At 43.7% G+C, this 19,123-nt stretch overlaps 1 protein-coding gene across 2 annotated transcripts in view; it reads left to right on the top strand.

Annotated features, from left to right (window-relative positions):
• The window catches only part of LOC113917404 (adhesion G protein-coupled receptor E2-like), a 42,291-nt gene that overhangs the window by 9,569 nt on the left and 13,599 nt on the right, over positions 1-19,123 (top strand). For both annotated transcript variants that reach the window (XM_027585171.2, XM_027585170.2), the window contains exons 4-10: positions 2,148-2,198; positions 2,495-2,629; positions 16,226-16,381; positions 16,941-17,108; positions 17,597-17,643; positions 17,784-17,861; positions 18,266-18,443. In XM_027585171.2, coding sequence (XP_027440972.1) covers positions 2,148-2,198; positions 2,495-2,629; positions 16,226-16,381; positions 16,941-17,108; positions 17,597-17,643; positions 17,784-17,861; positions 18,266-18,443 — 813 coding nt within the window. The remainder of the gene's footprint in view (positions 1-2,147; positions 2,199-2,494; positions 2,630-16,225; positions 16,382-16,940; positions 17,109-17,596; positions 17,644-17,783; positions 17,862-18,265; positions 18,444-19,123) is intronic.

Below are 19,123 nucleotides of genomic sequence, written 5' to 3'. Positions count from 1 at the left end.
TAAGAATGGCTTTGCACCTTCCATCTCCCCTTCCATGAGGTTTGGGGTCACTCAGCTCATTTCTCCAAGCATCAGAGAGCTATTCTGGGCACCGACCTGTGTCCTATCCCTCTCCAGACCCCAAGGCTCAGATCCCTCTTTAGAGTGCCACTCACACAATTTTGGAACGTCTCCCTTGCCACGTGGCACTTTATTTTCAGAAAACAGAGGGGTGGCATCCAGGATACTTCACAAGCTCACAGTGCAATATCGGTTTTCTTCTGCTTCATCAATGGCGGCCAGGATGAGACCTTCCTTCCCTCCCCGGAATCCACACAGGCTTGGCCACACCAGGATGGACCCAGGAACCCTGTCCAGAAATGTGGGAAGGGGGAGATTCAAGGGTAGGCCCACTCTCCCTGGCCATCTCTGCCCCTGGCCAATAACCCCACCTGGAGAAGGCTCCTCCTAGCACAGTGAACTGGCTTCTTGGCCTCCCAGCTCTAATTCCCCATGCAAGGCTCTGCCCTGAACCTCCCTGATAATTTTAGTTTATAAGGCTGTGGGCAACTCGGATGACTGGGACCTGGAAGATGTGTGGGGCTGGGCAGAGTGATATGGACCACCCTACACACACACTCTAAAATTTAAGTGAATGGAAGACGCTGCCATCTGGACTGGATATAAAGAGAGGGGACCATTGCCAGAGGCCTGACCCTCTTCCAAGGAGGTCAGTCCAGACCCCACGCTGACCCAGACCATCAGGGACAGAAGATGGAAGCCGAGCCTCATTCAGTCCATCAGCACCTGCTCCCCTCTCCAACCATCCTGCCCTCACCCACTGCTGGCTTTGCTCAGATGCGGATTCTCACCACTTCCTGCCAGCCCACGGGATGCCTTCACAGGGATCCAAAAAGGCAACTTCACTGTCCCAAGGCTGCCTGACTGGATGTCAGCCCCGTTGTCTACCACAGCCCTGGTTCCCACTGTCCAGGTAATCCTGCCTGTCCAGCATCACTTTCATTCTCTTGACTCTTTCCCTGAAGCCCCTTAAAAGACGTGGCTCGGGTGTGAGTCTTGTCCATCTCCGTGGAGCTGGAGTCTCAGAGTTAACATGGATGGGAACATGCTCTCCTGCCAGGACAATGGAGATGCCAAAGGTTATGCAGGCAGTGAGAATCCACCTAGGGAAAGTCAGGACAAAGGCCATAGCTGGGAGTCATGATAGGTCCTGGTCGGGAATGCAGCATTTCCCCTGCAAGCGGTTCCCAGAAAGGCCCACCCTGGACTTGTTCAAGTCCTCAGGTTGGGACTCAGGTGGCTGTGACATCCCCACCCCATCTGGGAGCCACCCAGGAAAGCTGAGGGCACCAGGCTTGACAGATTGAGAGGGCTTGGGCCACTTCCATCCACATCTGGACAACAGACCATCTGGCCACACTATTATCCCATAGGATGCTCCATGTGAAATAGAAAAGCACCCATTCACCATGGAGGAGAGAGCGGGCCTCCTCCAAGCAGATTTCTGCTATTGCCATAGAACAAAGAACCTGCATATGGGCAAGACACATGGATTGGAAGAGTTTCTCCTTCAAGATTTACTCCTCTCGGAGGGAGAGACAAACCATGAGAGACTATGGACTCTGAGAAACAAACTGAGGGTTTTAGAGGGGAGGGGGATGGGGAGATGGGTTAGCCTGGTGATGGATATTAAGGAGGGCATGTACTGCATGAAACACTGGGTGTTATATGAAAACAATGAAGCGTGGATCACTACATCAAAAATTAATGATGTATTGTATGGTGACTAACATAACATAATAAAATTAAATTAAAAAAATAGATTTACTCCCCTCCTTTGGGAGAGGTTGGAGTTTCTACATTGTGTCCCTGACATCAGCTGTCTGTGTATACTCTGTCCCCTCACCTGTAGCACCTGGGGTTCCATGAAGGCTGTGGTTATCCTTGACTGACTTCTTGGGGAGTCCAGGGAGATGGAGAGGACAGGCTGAGTCTTGGTTCTGTGTGCAGTATAGGAGCCTCCAGGATCCTGCTGGAAAGCCATGGGCTGCAGGCAGAACCACCCACCAGAAGGCAATGACCATGCAGACATGGGTTGAAACTGGAACTTGACTCTCCTCTCTTTGTCATCTGTTTTTCTGTCCCAGGGATCTTAGTGCTGCTACTGTTGACACTGGGACCTGTACGGAAACTGAAAGGTGAGTCTGCCCAGCCAGCCCCATTGGTGACATAAGCTGGGGAGGGCATGCTGGGGTCTGGGTTTTCTCACCAACAAGGGGTAGGGAAGGGAGCTTATTCCACAAGTAAGGCTCACAGATGGTCTTCTGGGTATACAAGAAGCTGTTTCCACCTCCCTAAATGTCCAGAGTTTTCTGAGCTCTTCCAATGGCAGCTATGCCTTCCCTACCCTCCCCTGCTCTATTCCTGGACCCCCAACTGGCAGCTGGCTCCCTCCATTTCTTGAGCCTTCTGACTGTGGTCTTTGTCCCCACAGCCTCTGCCCCCACAGACTGTGCTCAGTGGTGCCCTCCGAAATCCACATGTGTTAATGCCACAGCCTGTCGTTGCTCCCCAGGATTCAGTTCTTCGTCCGGGGAGATCTTCACCAGCCTGTTGGAGAGTTGTGATGGTACAAGGGCTTGGGGTGGTGGAGAGGCATGGAGACGGAGGGGGGAGATGGTAGAGCATCCCAAGCCCTCAGCCTCACTGAGAGCAGCAACCAGCACCTAATCAAGGAAAAGAGAGAAGTGACAGGGCAGGGGGAGTATGAGCGAAGTGGACAATCAGGTTTTCATGATCAGTAGGTAGAGTGTTGAGAACTTACACAGTAAAGCTGAGCAACGTGGGTTCAAAGTCCAGCTCACCACTGATTACATCTGACATGTAGAAAATTACTTCTCCTATGTTTCAGTTTGCTTGTCTGTAAACTGGGGACAATCATTGTACCTACCCCCCATGGATGGAGTGAGATTTAAAATTCACGTGTGTGAAGAACAGGTAAAGACTAGTGCAGAGCAGACTGTCAGACACAAGTTATTATCATGGTCACTACTGTTATTAATGTGATGATTCTCATAGCACAAGGAAAGGGGAGAGTAATGGAAGCACCAAGAGGAAGCAACAGAGCCTGGAAGCTCAAGGTCTTCTCCTAGCATAAGCTCACTGGGAACTCCTGCCCCCTCATGGTCATGGTTTCCCACCTGGCACCTCACAGCAGCCCCATGAGGCAAGCAGAGTTAGCACAGATTTTATTTTCCACCTACACCCATTTTGCCTCAGCGCCACCAGTTCCTCCCCACCTCCAGCACCCACTCATCTATTTTTTTTAATTTTTTATTGTTATGTTAATCACCATACATTACATCGTTAGTTTTTGATCTACTGTTCCATGATTCATTGTTTGTGCATAACACCCAGTGCTGCACGCAAAATGTGCCCTATTTAATACCCATCACCAGGCTAACCCATCCCCCCAACTCCCTCTCCTCTAGAACCCTCAGTTTGTTCAGAGTCCATCTTCTCTCATGGTTCATCTCCCCCTCTGACTTACTCCCCTTCATTCTTCCCCTCCTGCTATCTTCTTTCTTTTTCTTAACATATATTGCATTATTTGTTTCAGAAGTACAGATCTGTACTTCTGACAACAGTCTTGCACAATTCACAGTGCTCAGCATAGCACATACACTCCCCAATGTCTATCACCCAGCCACCCCATCCCTCCCACCCCCCCACCTCTCCAGCAACCCTCAGTTTGTTTCCTGAGATTAAGAATTCCTCATATCAGTGAGGTCATATGATACATGTCTTTCTCTGATTGACTTATTTCACTAGCATAACACCCTCCAGTTCCATCCACATCATTGCAAATGGCAAGATCTCATTCCTTTTGATGGCGGCATAATATTCCATTGTGTATATATACCAATCTTCTTATCCATTCATCTGTCGATGGACATCTTGGCTCTTTCCACAGTTTGGCTATTGTAGACATTGCTGTTATAAACATTGGGGTGCACATACCCCTTCAATCCCTACATTTGTATCTTTGTGGTAAATACCCAGTAGTGCAATTGCTGGATCGTATGGTACCTCTATTTTCAACTGTTTGAGGAACCTCCATACTGTTTTCCAGAGTGGTTGCACCAGCTTGCATTCCCACCAACAGTGTAGCAGGGTTCCCCTTTCTCCGCATCCCCGCCAACATCTGTCATTTCCTGACTTGTTACTTTTAGCTATTCTGACTGGTGTGAGGTGGTATCTCATGGAGGTTTTGATTTGGATTTCCCTGATGCCGAATGATGTTGAGCACTTTTTCATGTGTCTATTGGCCATTTGGATGTCTTCTTTGGAAAAATGTCTGTTCATGTCTTCTGCCCATTTCTTAATCGGATTATTTGTTCTTTGGTTGTTGCGTTTGATAAGTTCTTTATAGATTTTGGATACTAGCCCTTTATCTGATATGTCATTTGCAAAATTTTCTCCCATTCTGTAGGTTGTCTTTTGGTTTTGTGGAAGGTTTCTTTTGCTGTGCAAAAGCTTTTTATCTTTTTTTTTAATTTTTTTATTGTTATGTTAATCACCATATATTACATCATTAGTTTTTGATGTAGTGTTCCATGACTCATTGTTTGTTCATAACACCCAGTGCTCCATGCAGAATGTGCCCTCTTTAATACCCATCACTAGGCTAACCCATCCCCCTACCCTCCTCCCCTCTAGAACCCTCAGTTTGTTTTTCAGAGTCCATCTTCTCTCATGGTTTGTCTCCCCCTCTGACTTACTCCCCTTCATTCTTCCTCTCCTGTTCTCTTCTTTTCCTTTTTTCTTAAAATATGTTGCGTTATTTGTTTCAGAAGTACATATCTGTGATTCAACAGTCTTGCACAATTCACAGCGCTCACCATAGCACATAACCTCCCCAATGTCTATCACCCAGCCACCCCATCCCTCCCACCCCCAACCACTCCAGTAACACTCAGTTTGCTTCCTGAGATTAAGAATTCCTCATATCAGTGAGGTCATATGATACATGTCTTTCACTGACTGACTTATTTCACTAAGCATAACACCCTCCAGTTCCATCCACGTCGTTCGAAAAGGCAAGATCTCATTCCTTTTGATGGCTGCATAATATTCCTTTATGTATATATACCACATCTTCTTTATCCATTCATCTGTCAATGGACATCTTGGCTCTTTCCACAGTTTGGCTATTGTGGACATTGCTGCTATAAACATTGGGGTGCACGTACCCCTTCGGGTCCCTACATTTGTATCTTTGAGGTAAATACCCAGTAGTGCAATTGCTGGATCGAATGGTAGCTCTAATTTCAACTGATTGAGGAACCTCCATACTGTTTTCCAGAGTGTTTGCACCAGCTTGCATTCCCACCAACAGTGTAGGAGGGTTCCCCTTTCTCCACATCCCCGCCAACATCTGTCGTTCCCTGACGTGTTAAATTTAGCCATTCTGACTGGTGTGAGGTGATATCTCATTGAGGTTTTGATTTGGATTTCCCTGATGCCGAGCGATGTTGAGCACTTTTTCATGTGCCTGTTGGCCATTTGGATGTCTTCTTTGGAAAAATGTCTGTTCATGTCTTCTGCCCATTTCTTGATTGGATTATTTGTTCTTTGGGTGTTGAGTTTGATAAGTTCTTTATAGATTTTGGATACTAGCCCTTTATCTGATATGTCATTTGCAAATATTTTCTCCCATTCTGTCGGTTGTCTTTTGGTTTTGTGGACTGTTTCTTTTGCTGTGCAAAAGCTTTTTATCTTGATGAAGTCCCAAGAGTTCATTTTTGCCCTAGCTTCCGTTGCCTTTGGCTATGTTTCTAGGAAGAAGTTGCTGCAGTTGAGGTGGAAGAGGTCGCTGCTTGTGTTCTCCTTTAGGATTTGGACGGACTCCTTTAGGATTTGGATGGACTCTTGTCTCACATTTAGGTCTTTCAACCATTTGGAGTCTATTTTTGTGTGTGGTGTAAGGAAATGGTCCAGTTTCATTCTTCTGCATGTGGCTGCCCAATTTTCCCAACACAATTTGTTGAAGAGACTGTCTTTTTTCCACTGGACATTCTTTCCTGCTTTGTCAAAGATAAGTTGACCATAGAGTTGAGGGTCCATTTCTGGGCTCTCGATTCTGTTCCATTGATCTATGTGTCTGTTTTTGTGCCAGTACCATACTGTCTTGATGACGACAGCTTTGTAATAGAGCTGGAAGTCCAGAATTGTGATGCCGCCAGCTTTGCTTTTCTTTTTCAATATTCCTCTGGCTATTTGGGGTCTCTTCTGGTTCCATACAAATTTTAGGATTATTTGTTCTATTTCTTTGAAAAAAGTGGATGGTATTTTGATGGGGATTGCATTGAATGTGTAGATTGCTCTAGGTAGCATTGACATCTTCACAATGTTGGTTCTCCCAATCCATGAGCATGGAACGTTTTTCCATTTCTTTGTGTCTTCTTCAATTTCTTTCATGAGTATTTTATAGTTTTCTGAGTACAGATCCTTTGCCTCTTTGGTTAAATTTATTCCTAGGTATCTAATGGTTTTGGGTGCAATTGTGAATGGGATCGACTCCTTGATTTGTCTCTCTTCTGTCTTGTTGTGGGTGTATAGGAATGCCACTGATTTCTGTGCATTGATTTTATAGCCTGCTACTTGACTGAATTCCTGTATGAGTTCTAGCAGTTTTGGGGTGGAATCCTTTGGGTTTTCCACATACAGTATTAAAACATCTACAAAGAGTGAGAGTTTGACTTCTTCTTTGCCGATTTGGATGCCTTTGATTTCTTTTTGTTGTCTGATTGCTGTGGCTAGGACTTCTATACTATGTTGAATAGAAATGGTGATAGTGGACATCCCTGCCGTGTTCCTGACCTTCGGGGAAAAGCTCTCAGCTTTTCCCCATTGAGAATGATATTCGCTGTAGGTTTTTCATAGATGGCTTTTATGATATTGAGGTATGTACCTTCTATCCCTATACTCTGAAGAGTTTTGAACAAGAAAGGATGCTGTACTTTGTCAAATGCTTTTTCTGCATCTATTGAGAGGATCATATGAATCTTGTTCTTTCTTTTGTTAATAGATTGTATCACGTTGATTGATTTGCGGATGTTGAACCTACCTTGTAGCCCAGGGATAAATCCCACTTGATCATGGTGAATAATTCTTTTAATGTACTGTTGGATCCTATTGGCTAGTATTTTGGTGAGAATTTTTGCATCCATGTTCATCAAGGATATTGGTCTGTAATTCTCGTTTTGATGGGGTCTTTGGTTTTGGGATCAAGGTAATGCTGGCCTCAAAAAATGAGTTTGGAAGTTTTCCTTCCATTTCTATTTTTTGGAACAGTTTCAGGAGAATAGGTATTAATTCTTCTTGAAATGTTTGGTAGAATTCCCCTGGGATGCCATCTGGCCATGGGCTTTTGTTTGTTGGGAGAGTTTTGATGACTGCTTCAATTTCCTTAGTGGATTATAGGTTGTTCAGGTTTTCTATTTCTTCCTGGTTCAATTTTGGTAGTTGATACATCTCTAGGAATGCATCCATTTCTTCCAGGTTATCTAATTTGCTGGCATAGAGTTGCTCATAATATGTTCTTATAATTGTTTGTATTTCTTTGGTGTTGGTTGTGATCTCTCCTCTTTCATTCATGATTTTGTTGATTTGGGCCCTTTCTCTTTTCTTTTTGATAAGTCTGGCCAGGGGTTTATCAATCTTGTTAATTCTTTCAAAGAACAAGCCCCTAGTTTCGTTGATCTGGTCTACTGTTCTTTTGGTTTCTATTTCATTGATTTCTGCTCTGATCTTTATGATTTCTCTTCTCCTGCTGGGTTTAGGCTTTATTTGCTGTTTTTTCTCCAGCTCCTTTAGGTGTAGGGTTAGGTTGTGTATTTGAGACCTTTCTTCTTTCTTGAGAAAGGCTTGTATTGCTATATACTTTCCTCTCAGGACTGCCTTTGCTGCATCCCAAAGATTTTGAACAGTTGCGTTTTCATTTTCATTGGTTTCCATGAATATTTTAAATTCTTCTTTAATTTCCTGATTGACCCATTCATTCTTTACTGGGATTCTCTTTAGCCTCCATGTATTTGAGTTCTTTCCGACTTTCCTCTTGTGATTGATTTCTAGTTTCAAAGCATTATGGTCTGAAAATATGCAGGGAATAATCCCAATCTTTTCTTACTGGTTGAGACCTGATTTGTGACCTAGGTGTCTGTGAAGTCCATTTGGTCCAGTGTTTCATTTCAAGTCTTTATTTCCGTGTTGATCTTTTGCTTAGATGATCTGTCCATTTCATTCAGGGGGGTGTTAAAATCCCCCACTATTATTGTATTGTTGTCAATATGTTTCTTTGGTTTTGTTATTAATTACCTTATATAATTGACTGCTCCCATGTTAGGGGCATATTTACAATTGTTAGATCTTCTTGTTGGATAGACCCTTTAAGTAGGATATAGTGTCCTTCTTCATCTCTTATTACAGTCTTTGTTTTAAAATCTAATTTGTCTGATATAAGGATTGCCACCCCAGCTTTCTTTTGGTGTCCATTAGCATGGTAAATGGTTTTCCACCCCCTCACTTTCAATGTGGGGGTGTCTTTGGGTCTGAAATGAGTCTCTTGCAAACAGCATATTGATGGGTCTTGTTTTTTATTTAAGACCTTTTTTTAAAGATTTTATTTATTTATTTGAGAGAGAGCACATGAGAAGAGGGAGGGTCAGACAGAGAAGAAGACTCCCTGCTGAGCAGGGAGCCTGATGTGGGACTCAATCCTGGAACTACAGGATCATGACCTGAGCTGAAGGCAGTCACTTAACCCACTGAGCCACCCAGGTGCCCAGATGGGTCTTGTTTTTTAATCCAATCTGATAGCCTGTGTCTTTTGATTGGGGCATTGAGCCCATTTACATTCAGGGTAACTATTGAAAGATATGAATTTAGTGCCATTGTATTGCCTGTAATGTGACTGTTACTGTATATTGTCTGTGTTCCTTTCTGATCAATGCTGCTTTTAGCCTGTCTCTTTGCTTAAAGGACCCCTTTCAAGATTTCTTGTAGGGCTGGTTTCGTGTTTGCAAATTCCTTTAGGTTTTGTTTGTCCTGGAAGCTTTTTATCTCTCCTTCTATTTTCAAGGACAGCCTAGCTGGATATAGTATTCTTGGCTGCATATTTTTCTCGTCTAGTGCTCTGAAGATATCATGCCAGTCCTTTCTGGCCTGCCAGGTCTCTGTGGATAGGTCTGTTGCCAATCTAATGTTTCTACCATTATAGGTTACATATCTCTTCTCCCGAGCTGCTTTCAGGATTTTCTCTTTGTCTCTGAGACTCGTAAGTTTTACTATTAGATGTCGGGGTGTTGACCTATTTTTATTGATTTTGAGAGGGGTTCTCTGTGTCTCCTGGATTTTGATGCCTGTTTCCTTCCTCACATTAGGGAAGTTCTCTGCTATAATTTGCTCCAATATACCTTTTGCCCCTCTCTCTCTTTCTTCTTCTTCGGGGATCCCAATTATTCTAATGTTGTTTCGTCTTATCGTATCGCTTATCTCTTGAATTCTGCCCTCGTGATCCTGTAGTTGTTTCTCTCTCTTTTTCTCCGCCTCTTTATTTTCCATCATTTGGTCTTCTATATCACTGATTCTCTCTTCTGCCTCATTTTTTCCTAGCAGTTAGTGCCCCCGTTTTTTATTGCACCTCATGAATAGCCTTTTTGATTTCGACTTGGTTAGATTTTAGTTCTTTTATTTCTCCAGAAAGTGTTTCTTTAATAACTTCCATGCTTTTTTCAAGCCCAGCTAGTATCTTTAAAGTCATGATTTTGAACTCTAGGTCCGACATCATACTAATGTCCGTATTGAGTAGGTCCCTGGCCGACGGTACTACCTCTTGTTCTTTTGCTGAGGTGATTTTTTTCGTCTTGTCATTTTTTCCAGAGGAGAATAGATGAATGAGAGAACACAATGCTAACAGGTTAACAACGTCCCCAGCAAATATACTCTATACAACTCAAAAAAGACCTGAAGCCAGGGGAAAAGAAAGGGAAAGAAAGAAAAAAGAAAGAGAAAAAAAAAGATAAAAACAAACAAAACGAGAACAAAACAAAAAAAAACAGAATATGATCAAATATGATCAGGATGGTGCATAGATCAGTGCCACACACTAGATTTTGGGCGTATTTTGGTCTGTTAGAAGAAAGTGCCTCCTAAAATTTTAAAGAAAGAAAGACTTATATAAGTACAAAATAAGGGTTGATACAATGAAGGGATGGAAGATGACTGTAAAGATGAAAGTATAAAAGATTTTATAAAAGGAATTAAGATAAGAAGTTGTTTGAAAAAAGAAAGAAGAAGATTTTTAAAGAAAAGAAAAAAAAGGGAGAGAATGTGATCAGGCAGGAGACTAGAACAAAACCATACACTAGTGATTTAGGGTATATTTTGATCTGTTAGAAGAAACTGTATCTCAAAATTTTAAAGAGAGAACAACTTATATATATATATGCCAAAAATAAGGGTAACTACAATGAAAGGATAAAATATGACTCTAAAAAGGAAAAATAAAAAATGTTTTTTTATAAAGGGATTGATAAGATGTTGGTTGAAAAAGGGAAAAAGAAAAATTAAAAAAAAAAACAGTTAAAAAATTAACTTTGAAAAACTAATGAACCATGGTAAAAAAGCCGTGAATTCTATGTGCAGTATTCCCCTAGCGCTGGAGTTCTCCCGATCTCCTTGATCGGTAAACTTGGTCTTGGCTTGCTGGCTGTTCGTGCTGATCTTCTGGGGGAGGGGCCTGTTGCCATGGTTCCCAAATGTCTTTGCCGGAGGCAGAATTGCCCCGCCCTTGACAGTCTGGGCTAAGCAATCTGCTCAGATTTGCTCTCAGGACCTTTTGTTCCCTGCAAGCTCTCGTACAGCTTTGGAGGACCAGAGTGAAAATGGTGGCCTCCCAATCTCTGCCAAGAGGAGCTGAGAACTCGGGGCCCCGCTCCTCAGTGCACCCCCAGAGAAAAGTAGTCACTCCCATCTCCCGGTCTCCGGTCGCACTCCGTGCTCACCCGGCCTGTAACCGAGTGTTTCTATCTCTGGCACCCAACCCCATGTGGAGTCTCCAAACTCAGCAGATCCCTGCAGTGCGCTCCCGCGCCGCTCCTCCTGGGGGAGGAAGGGGAGTCTCCCCGGATCTGCCGCTTGTTGGGTCCCTGCTGGAGGAGCAGTGGCCCGACTGTGCCGCAGATCACAGTTTATGGCAACCCCGAGCTGAGAGCCCGCGCCTCGGCTCCGTCTCTGCAGCCGGCTTCCCCGCTCTGATACCCGGGAGCTCTGCCGCACTCAGGCACCCCCGGTCTTTCTGTGGCCCCAAGGGTCCTGAGACCACACTGTCCCTTGAGGTTTCCACCCCCAGCTTAGCCACTGGAGCGACGTCCCTCAGCGGAGCCGACTTCTAAAGGTTCTGATTTTGTGCTCCGCGGCTCTATCACTTGCCAGAAGCGGCCGACGGAGGCTCCCTCCCCCGCCGTCTATCCTCCCGAATATCGCCTCAGATTCACTTCTCCGCACGTCCTACCTTCCAGTAAGTGGTGGCTTTTCTGTTCAGAGAGTTGTTGCTATTCTTTTCTTCGATCTCCTGTTGAGTTTGTAGGTGTTCAGAATGGTTTGATCCCTATTCAGCTGAATTCCCAAGACCAGACAAAATCCAGGTCTCCTACTCCTCCCCACTCATCTATTCTGAATTTTGTTTTGTTTGTTTTTAGATTCCACATATAAGTGAAATCATATGTCATTTATCCTTAGCATAATGCCCTCAAGATCCATCTGTGTTGTTGCAAATGGCCAGAATGCCTTCTCTTTTACGGCCGAGTGATATTACCCTGTATACACACACCACTTTTCATCATCTATTCATGCACTGATAGAAACAAGTTGTTTCCTTATCTTGCTTGTTATAAATGCTCCAATGAACACGAGGATGCAGATATCTTTCCAAGTTAGTGTTTTGTTTCCTTCAAATAAATACCCAGAGTGGAATACCTGGATCATATAGTAGTTCCATTTTTAATTTTTTGAGGAAATTCCAGATTTTTTCTCACAGTGGCTGCACTAATTTGCATTCCCTCCCTCCCTCCAAAGGGAGCAAGGTTCCCTTTTTCCCACATCCTCACCAATACTTGCTATTCCCTAATTTTTTTATAATAGCCATTCCAACAGATGTGAGGTGAAATCACATTCTGGTTTGGATTTGCATTTCCCTGATGATGAGGGATGTTGGGTACCTTTTCATACACCTGTTGGCCATTTGGATGTCTTCTTTGGAAAATGTCTATTCAGATCCTATGCCCATTTTTAAATTGGATTGTTTAGGTTTTTTCTATTGTTTTGAATGAGTTCTTTATATTTTTTGGATATTATTCACTTCTCAGATATATGATTTGCAAATATTTTCTCCTTTATTATAGATCGCCTTTTCATTGTGTTGATGGTTGCCTTGACTTACAAAATATTTTTAGTTTGGTGTGTTCCCACTTCTTTTTTTTTTAACTTTATTTTATTATGCTATGTTAGTCACCATACAATACGTCATTATTTTTTTGTTTGTTTTGTTTTAATTTGCATTTATTTCACTGAATACTGTTGGTAATGAGAATTTTTCATATTTTTTTTTGTGGAAAGAGCCAAGATGTCTATTGACAGATGAATGGATAATGAAGATGTGGTATATAATGTAATGGAATATTATGCAGCCACCAAAAGGAATGAAATCTTGCCATCATTAGTTTTTGATGTGGGGATCCACCATTCATTGCTTTCATACAACACCCAGTGCTCCATGCAGTACGTGCCCTCCTTAATACCCATCACCGGGCTAACCCATCCCTCCATCCCCTTCCCTTCTAAAACCTTCAGTTTGTTTCTCAGTCCATACTCTCTCGGGGTTCATCTCCCCCTCCAATTCCCCCCCTTCATTTTTCCCTTCCTTTTCCTAATGTCCTCATGCTGTTCCTTATGTTCCACAAATAAGTGAAACCATATTATAATTGACTTTTTCTGCTCGACTTATTTCACTTAGCATCATCTCCTCCAGTCCCATCCATGTTGATGTAAAAGTTGGGTATTCATCCTTTCTGATGGCTGAGTCATATTCCATTGTATATATGGACCACATCTTCTTTATCCATTCATCTGTTGAAGGGCATCTCAGCTCTTTCCACAGTTTGGCTATTGTGGACATTGCTGCTATGAACCTTGGGGTGCATATGGCCCATCTTTTCACTACATCTGTGTCTTTGGGGTAAATACCCAAGAGTGCAATTGCTGGGTCATAGGGTAACTCTATTTTTAAGTTTTTGAGGCACCTCCACACTGTTTTCCAAAGTGGCTGTACCAACTTGCATTCCCACCAACAGTGTAGGAGGGTTCCCCTTTCTCCACAACCTCTCCAACATTTGTTGTTTCTTGCCTTGTCCATTTTTGCCATTCTAACTGGTGTAAGGTGGTATCTCAGTGTGGTTTTGATTTGAATTTCCCTGATGGCTAATGATGATGAACATTTTTTCATGTGTCTGTTAGCCATTTGTATGTCATCTTCAGAGAAGTGTCTGCTCATGTCTTCTGCCCATTTTTCAACTTGATTATTTGTTTTTTGTGTGTTGAGTTTGAGAAGTTCTTTATAGATCTTGGATACCAGCCCTTTATCTGTAGTGTCATTTGCAAATATCTTCTCCCATTCTGTGGTTGCCTCTTTGTTTTGTTGATTGTTTCCTTTGCTGTGCAGGAGCTTTTTCTCTTGATGAAGTCCCAAAAGTTCATTTTTGCTTTTGTTTCACTAGCTTTTGGAGATGTATCTTGAAAGAGGTTGCTGTGGCCGATGTCAAAGAGGTTATTGCATATGTTCTCCTCTAGGATTTTGATGGATTCCTGTCTCACATGGAGGTCTTTCATCCATTTTGAGTTTATCTTTGTGTATGGTGTTAGAGAATGGTCGAGTTTCATTCTTCTACATGTAGCTTTCCTATTTTCCCGGCACCATTTATTGAAGAGACTGTCTTTTTTCCATTGCATGTTTTTTCCTGCTTTGTCGAAGATTATTTGACCATAGAGTTGAGGGTCCAAATATGGGTTCTCTATTCTGTTCCATTGGTCTATATGTCTATTTTTGTTCCAGTACCATGCTGTCTTGGTGATCACTGCTTTGTAATGTAGCTTGAAATCAGGCAACGTGATGCCCCAAAACTTTGTTTTTCTTTTTCAACATTTCCTTGGAGATTCGGGGTCTTTTCTGATTCCATACAAATTTTAAGATTGTTTGTTCCAGCACTTTGAAGAATGTCATTGGAATTTATCTTTGCTTTTTGGAGTCAAATCCAAAAAATCTGTGCTGAGACCAATTTCAAAGACTTATCCCCTGTGCTTTTTTCTATGAATTTTATGGATTCATTTTTTTTTTAATGATCATAATTGGGATCAAAGAGATTGATTTATCCAAAGTCACAGTTAATAACCTAGATCAAGGTAGAACCTAGATCAAGGTCTAAAACAAAAGAGTTTTTATTCTTCAACAATGCAAGATCATAAAAGAAATTTATATGACTTAAGTATGGTTAACATGGTAAATTTTATGTTATGGGCATTTTACCACAATAAAAAAATTAGTAGGGAAAAGGGGAAATAAACAATTTTTCACACCAAGAAATATTCTTCATCTAATCATCTTAGATGCATATTTATTGATAGTAAGGGAAAATGTTCCTAGTGTGTTTGAAAAGCTGGGGAAAAAAATATCCTAAATCTTCCAGTAGTCCATATATAGTGGACTTACAGTTGATTTTCTTTGTTCTCATTTTTCACATTTTCTTTGTTTTCTAAGATTCATGTGTCATTTAGTACTTGGGGAAAAGATGTTATCAGATGGAAAAAAAAAAGATGTTGTGACTATTAGCCAGCTTTGGTGCATTTGCGTGTGTGTCTCATGGAGACTCATGGCTGGGTGAGCATGGCAAGGAGATCCTACTGCTAATATAACTGGATCCCAGCTCCTTTCTGGGAGCACATCTGTCTGGTTGAGGAGTTTCCTGTCCTCATGCCTTCCACACTTTGCACCTCATTCTCAGCTGACCCCCACTCAACTCCATCCCATCCCACAACCTTGAAGACAGGCCATTACCACCATCTGAGAAGAGAGGAGGGCAGTCCCATTGTCCAGATAGGGGCAAACATGAATGTGTCAGATGTGCATCTTCCCACATCTGGTTGTGTCCTGGTGTTGACACCGTGAGCCTGGAACCTTAGAAGGGAAGTCCAAGGTGCAGAGAAGAAACTCTGAATGTATTGGAATGCATAGGACCAAATATTCTGTCCCTACATTTTGATTCATTCTTGTGTCCATGGTTCTTATAAAACTGTTGTTATTTTTAGCCAACAGTGTTCAGCCTCTGCTCTATGAGTCCCTGAGCTACTCAAAGAGGACCTGGCTAATGGATATCTTTCCTCTCATGTTTAAAGAACTGGGAGAGATAAGATGCCAGATAATATCCCCAATGACTCAGCTGTGAGACACTTCGTGTAGCTCCTTCATTTCACATCCTCAATGTCTCTGACAAAAGGGGACTTCCTTCAGGAGTGGAGCTAGTTGGACCCCACAGAGACATCTTTGGGCATCTTTAAAATGCCTGACATTGGTAGCTTGGGGCAGCAGGTGATGACTCTGTAGTTGGGCTTCTGTGAGTAATGGGAGGTGGAGCCTGTCAATGGGCAGGGGCCTGACCACCTGGCTTTATCCTCAGATGTGAAAGAGTGTTACCCTGGACAGACTCCAGCCATGACTCCCTTCACTGACTCGGCATTGAGAGTGGCCTTCAGTGCCACTGTCAACCTGACTGGAGCCCACCCCCAGGTCCCCAGTAGTGCAAACAGAGGTTCAGTGCCTCTGTCCACCCCACAAGGCCTGCAGAAGGGGATGTAGACCTCCTTCCAGCCCCCATGATGGCACAGCAGAGTGTCTGAATCTAGGTGCCCTCAGTCCCAGCCAGAGAGCAGAGATGAACAGAACAGTGAGCAGGCATTTGGAGCAGCTGGCTCCAGCTCAGACCTGCCCCAGGAATGCCACCTGCAAGCTGAGTTCTCTCCAGTCCTGTTGGCCGAGTCAGGCTGGAGACCAGCACCTCTGCCCTATGGGAACTCACATCTTTGGGAGGTGACCCTTTGCCCTGTTGTGTTCCAGACATCAATGAGTGTGGACCACCCTTGGCAGTGTCCTGTGGAAAATTTGCAGACTGCTGGAACACAGAGGGCAGCTACTACTGTACATGCAGCCCAGGATACAAGCTTGCTTCTGGGGCAAGAACATTCAGGGATGAGAGTGAGAACACGTGTCAAGGTAAGAATTGACTTGTGTCTTCCATCTCCTCATCCACAAAGTTTGGAGTCACTTAGCTCACTTTCTCCAGGCATCAGAGAACATCCTCAGCACCTACCCAGGCACCCATATCTCTTTGAACTCCAAGGTTCAGAACCCTCTATAGAGGGTCACTTCTGAAAGTTCAAAAATCCCCCTTGCTCCCTGACATTTTATTTTTGTGAAATAATAAAAAAAAAAGTGGCACTCAAGATATTTCAGGAGCTCCACAGCACATAGTTTTTAGTGCAAAATCCCTCCTCTTCACCAACATCAGTGATGGCCAGGATGAGACCTTTCCCCACCAGAGCCTACTTGGGCTTGGCCATGCTAGGAAAACTCTCAGATCTCTTGGGCCATGTTGGACCCAGGGACCCCATCCAGAAACACTGCAGTGGGAAGATGGGAGGGCCATCCCCATTTCCTGGGCCTGCACTCTCCCTGGCCAACAATTTCAGCGTCCAGACCCCTCTTCTCAGCTGCTGGGCCTCTGTCTATTTCCCTGCACAAAGCTTACCCTGACTCTCCCCAATAATTTCAGTTCACAATCCTGAGAGCAGACCAGATGACCAGGACCCAGGAGGATGTTGTGTGGTGTCTACGCAGAGTAACACGGACCCACCCCCATACACACACGGAGAATTGGGTGATGAGAAGCAGCTCCTGTCTAGACCAGATAGCAATGGAAGATATCATCGAGGACCAGCAAGTGAGCAGTTGCCCTGAGGGAATTAAAACAAAAGCCATCACTGGGAGCCAGACAGTATCTTGGTTGGGAAATGTGGCATATTCTGGGCACGTGGTTGCCTAGAAGACCCACTCTGGTCTTTGTCCAAATGTTCAGGCTGGGACAAAAATGACCATGATGTTCCCACCCTGGCTGAAAGCTGCCCAGGGAAGCTAAGAGCACTGGAGCTGAAAACAGGAGGATTCAGGCCAATTCCATCCATATCTGGACAGCTGAGCAGCTGGGCCACCACATTCACCCATAACACAACTCTGTATGAATAAGAAAAGACACCCACTCACTAGGGAGGAGAGTGGGGCCTTCCTGATGCTTCTATGCCCAAACTAGGGTCCCTGAATAACCAAATGACCACCTGGGAACGTACCTGGCCCTGACCTGACCCCAGGCCCCTTCCCCCATCCCACACACAGATGCTCTCACACCTAATCAACCACTGTTGTTCCCTGCAGGCATCTTTTTTCCCACCTGGACCCCACCCCGTGGAATCAAGAGCCAGGTGAGTGGCCCCAGCTGGCACCAGGAGACAGGAAATCCTTCCTCAAAGCATGGGCTGCCCACCCTTCATGGCCGCCATTTTCCCCAAGCTTCTGCATCCACATTGAGGCTGTCTGACTTCCTCATCTTCCCTCTCCCTAGAGACTCTCCCACTTCTTTGAAAGAGTTCAAGATCTGGGCAGAAATTTCATACCAGCCTTTGTCCAGGACACTATCCAGGTAAGGTCAGAATCCAGTGGAGACAAGTTGGAAGCATCCCATGAAGGCCCAGGAAAGCCTTGGTGTGGAAAGAGGCATTCCCAACACAGTGGTGGCCTCCCTGAGGCCCCACCTCTCCCAGGGTGGGTGGGAAGAGCAGACATCCAGGTATTTGTACTCACTTTTAGAAACCCACCTGCACCTACTAACAACCTTTCATCTTACTGTTCCTGGAATTTGGGTTTATGTCATCCTTGGCATTCATGAACAGGATTGACCATGAGTGGCTGGATTCCAGGGCAATCCCAGGAAATCCCAAACAGATAGACAGTCTCTAGGATCTTTATTCTGAGGCTAAGTGGACAGCCTCTTCATGCAGTCTGTCTGGCCCATGATGCACTACTTCTGTGTCCCCATCCCCCCAGGACCTTGTACAGGGTGTGGATGAGCTGCTGGAGACCCCTGAGGACCTGGAAGCCCTGCCCCGCTCAGAGCAGCACTCTGTGGCCACTAACCTGCTCGTTGGCCTGGAGCATGTCTTGAGAAACCTGAGCCAGGCCCTGCCCAATGGGACATTGACCTTCAATGCATCTGCAGGCACAAGTAAGTACTGGGGTCTGCCCCAGGCTCTGCTCTGCCTATTCCAGGCCTCCTTTGTCCCCCAGCCTCACTGGAGTAGAGTGACCATGCTTGTATCTCAGTGTTACATGTATAAACAAATTAAAATAAGTGCTTAAAAAGAAATAAATTATGCTAAGTAAAATAAGTCATAGAAGGACAAATTCCAGGTCATCTCACTTATATGTGGAATCTTAAAAAATAAATAAATAAACACACACAAGCTCATAGATACAGACTGGTGGTTGCCATGGGTGGGGGTGAGAGGGGTGCTGGTGAGGCATGTGGGGGTGGGGAAGTAGGCTAAATGGGCGAAAGGGGGTCAGAAGATATAAAATAAATAAGTCATGGGATGTAAGGTACCATGTAACTATAGTTAATAATACTATGTTACATATCTCAAAGTTGCTACAAGAGTAAATTTTGTAAGTTCTTATCTCAGGAAAAAAATTTTGTAACTGTGTATGGTGCCACATGTTAACTAGACTTCCTGTGGTGATCATCTTGCAATATATACAAATAATAAATCATTATGATGTACACCTGAAATTAATGTCAATTATACCTCAATAAAAAATAAATGAATAAAACTATAAATAATATACATGTTAATATAAAATAAATTATGAGCAGATGAATTAATGATAATGATTAATTAATAATTA

Source organism: Zalophus californianus, chromosome 1, assembly GCF_009762305.2.
Source record: "Zalophus californianus isolate mZalCal1 chromosome 1, mZalCal1.pri.v2, whole genome shotgun sequence".
NCBI lineage: Eukaryota > Metazoa > Chordata > Mammalia > Carnivora > Otariidae > Zalophus > Zalophus californianus.
This window is presented reverse-complemented; position numbering and strand designations above follow the sequence as displayed.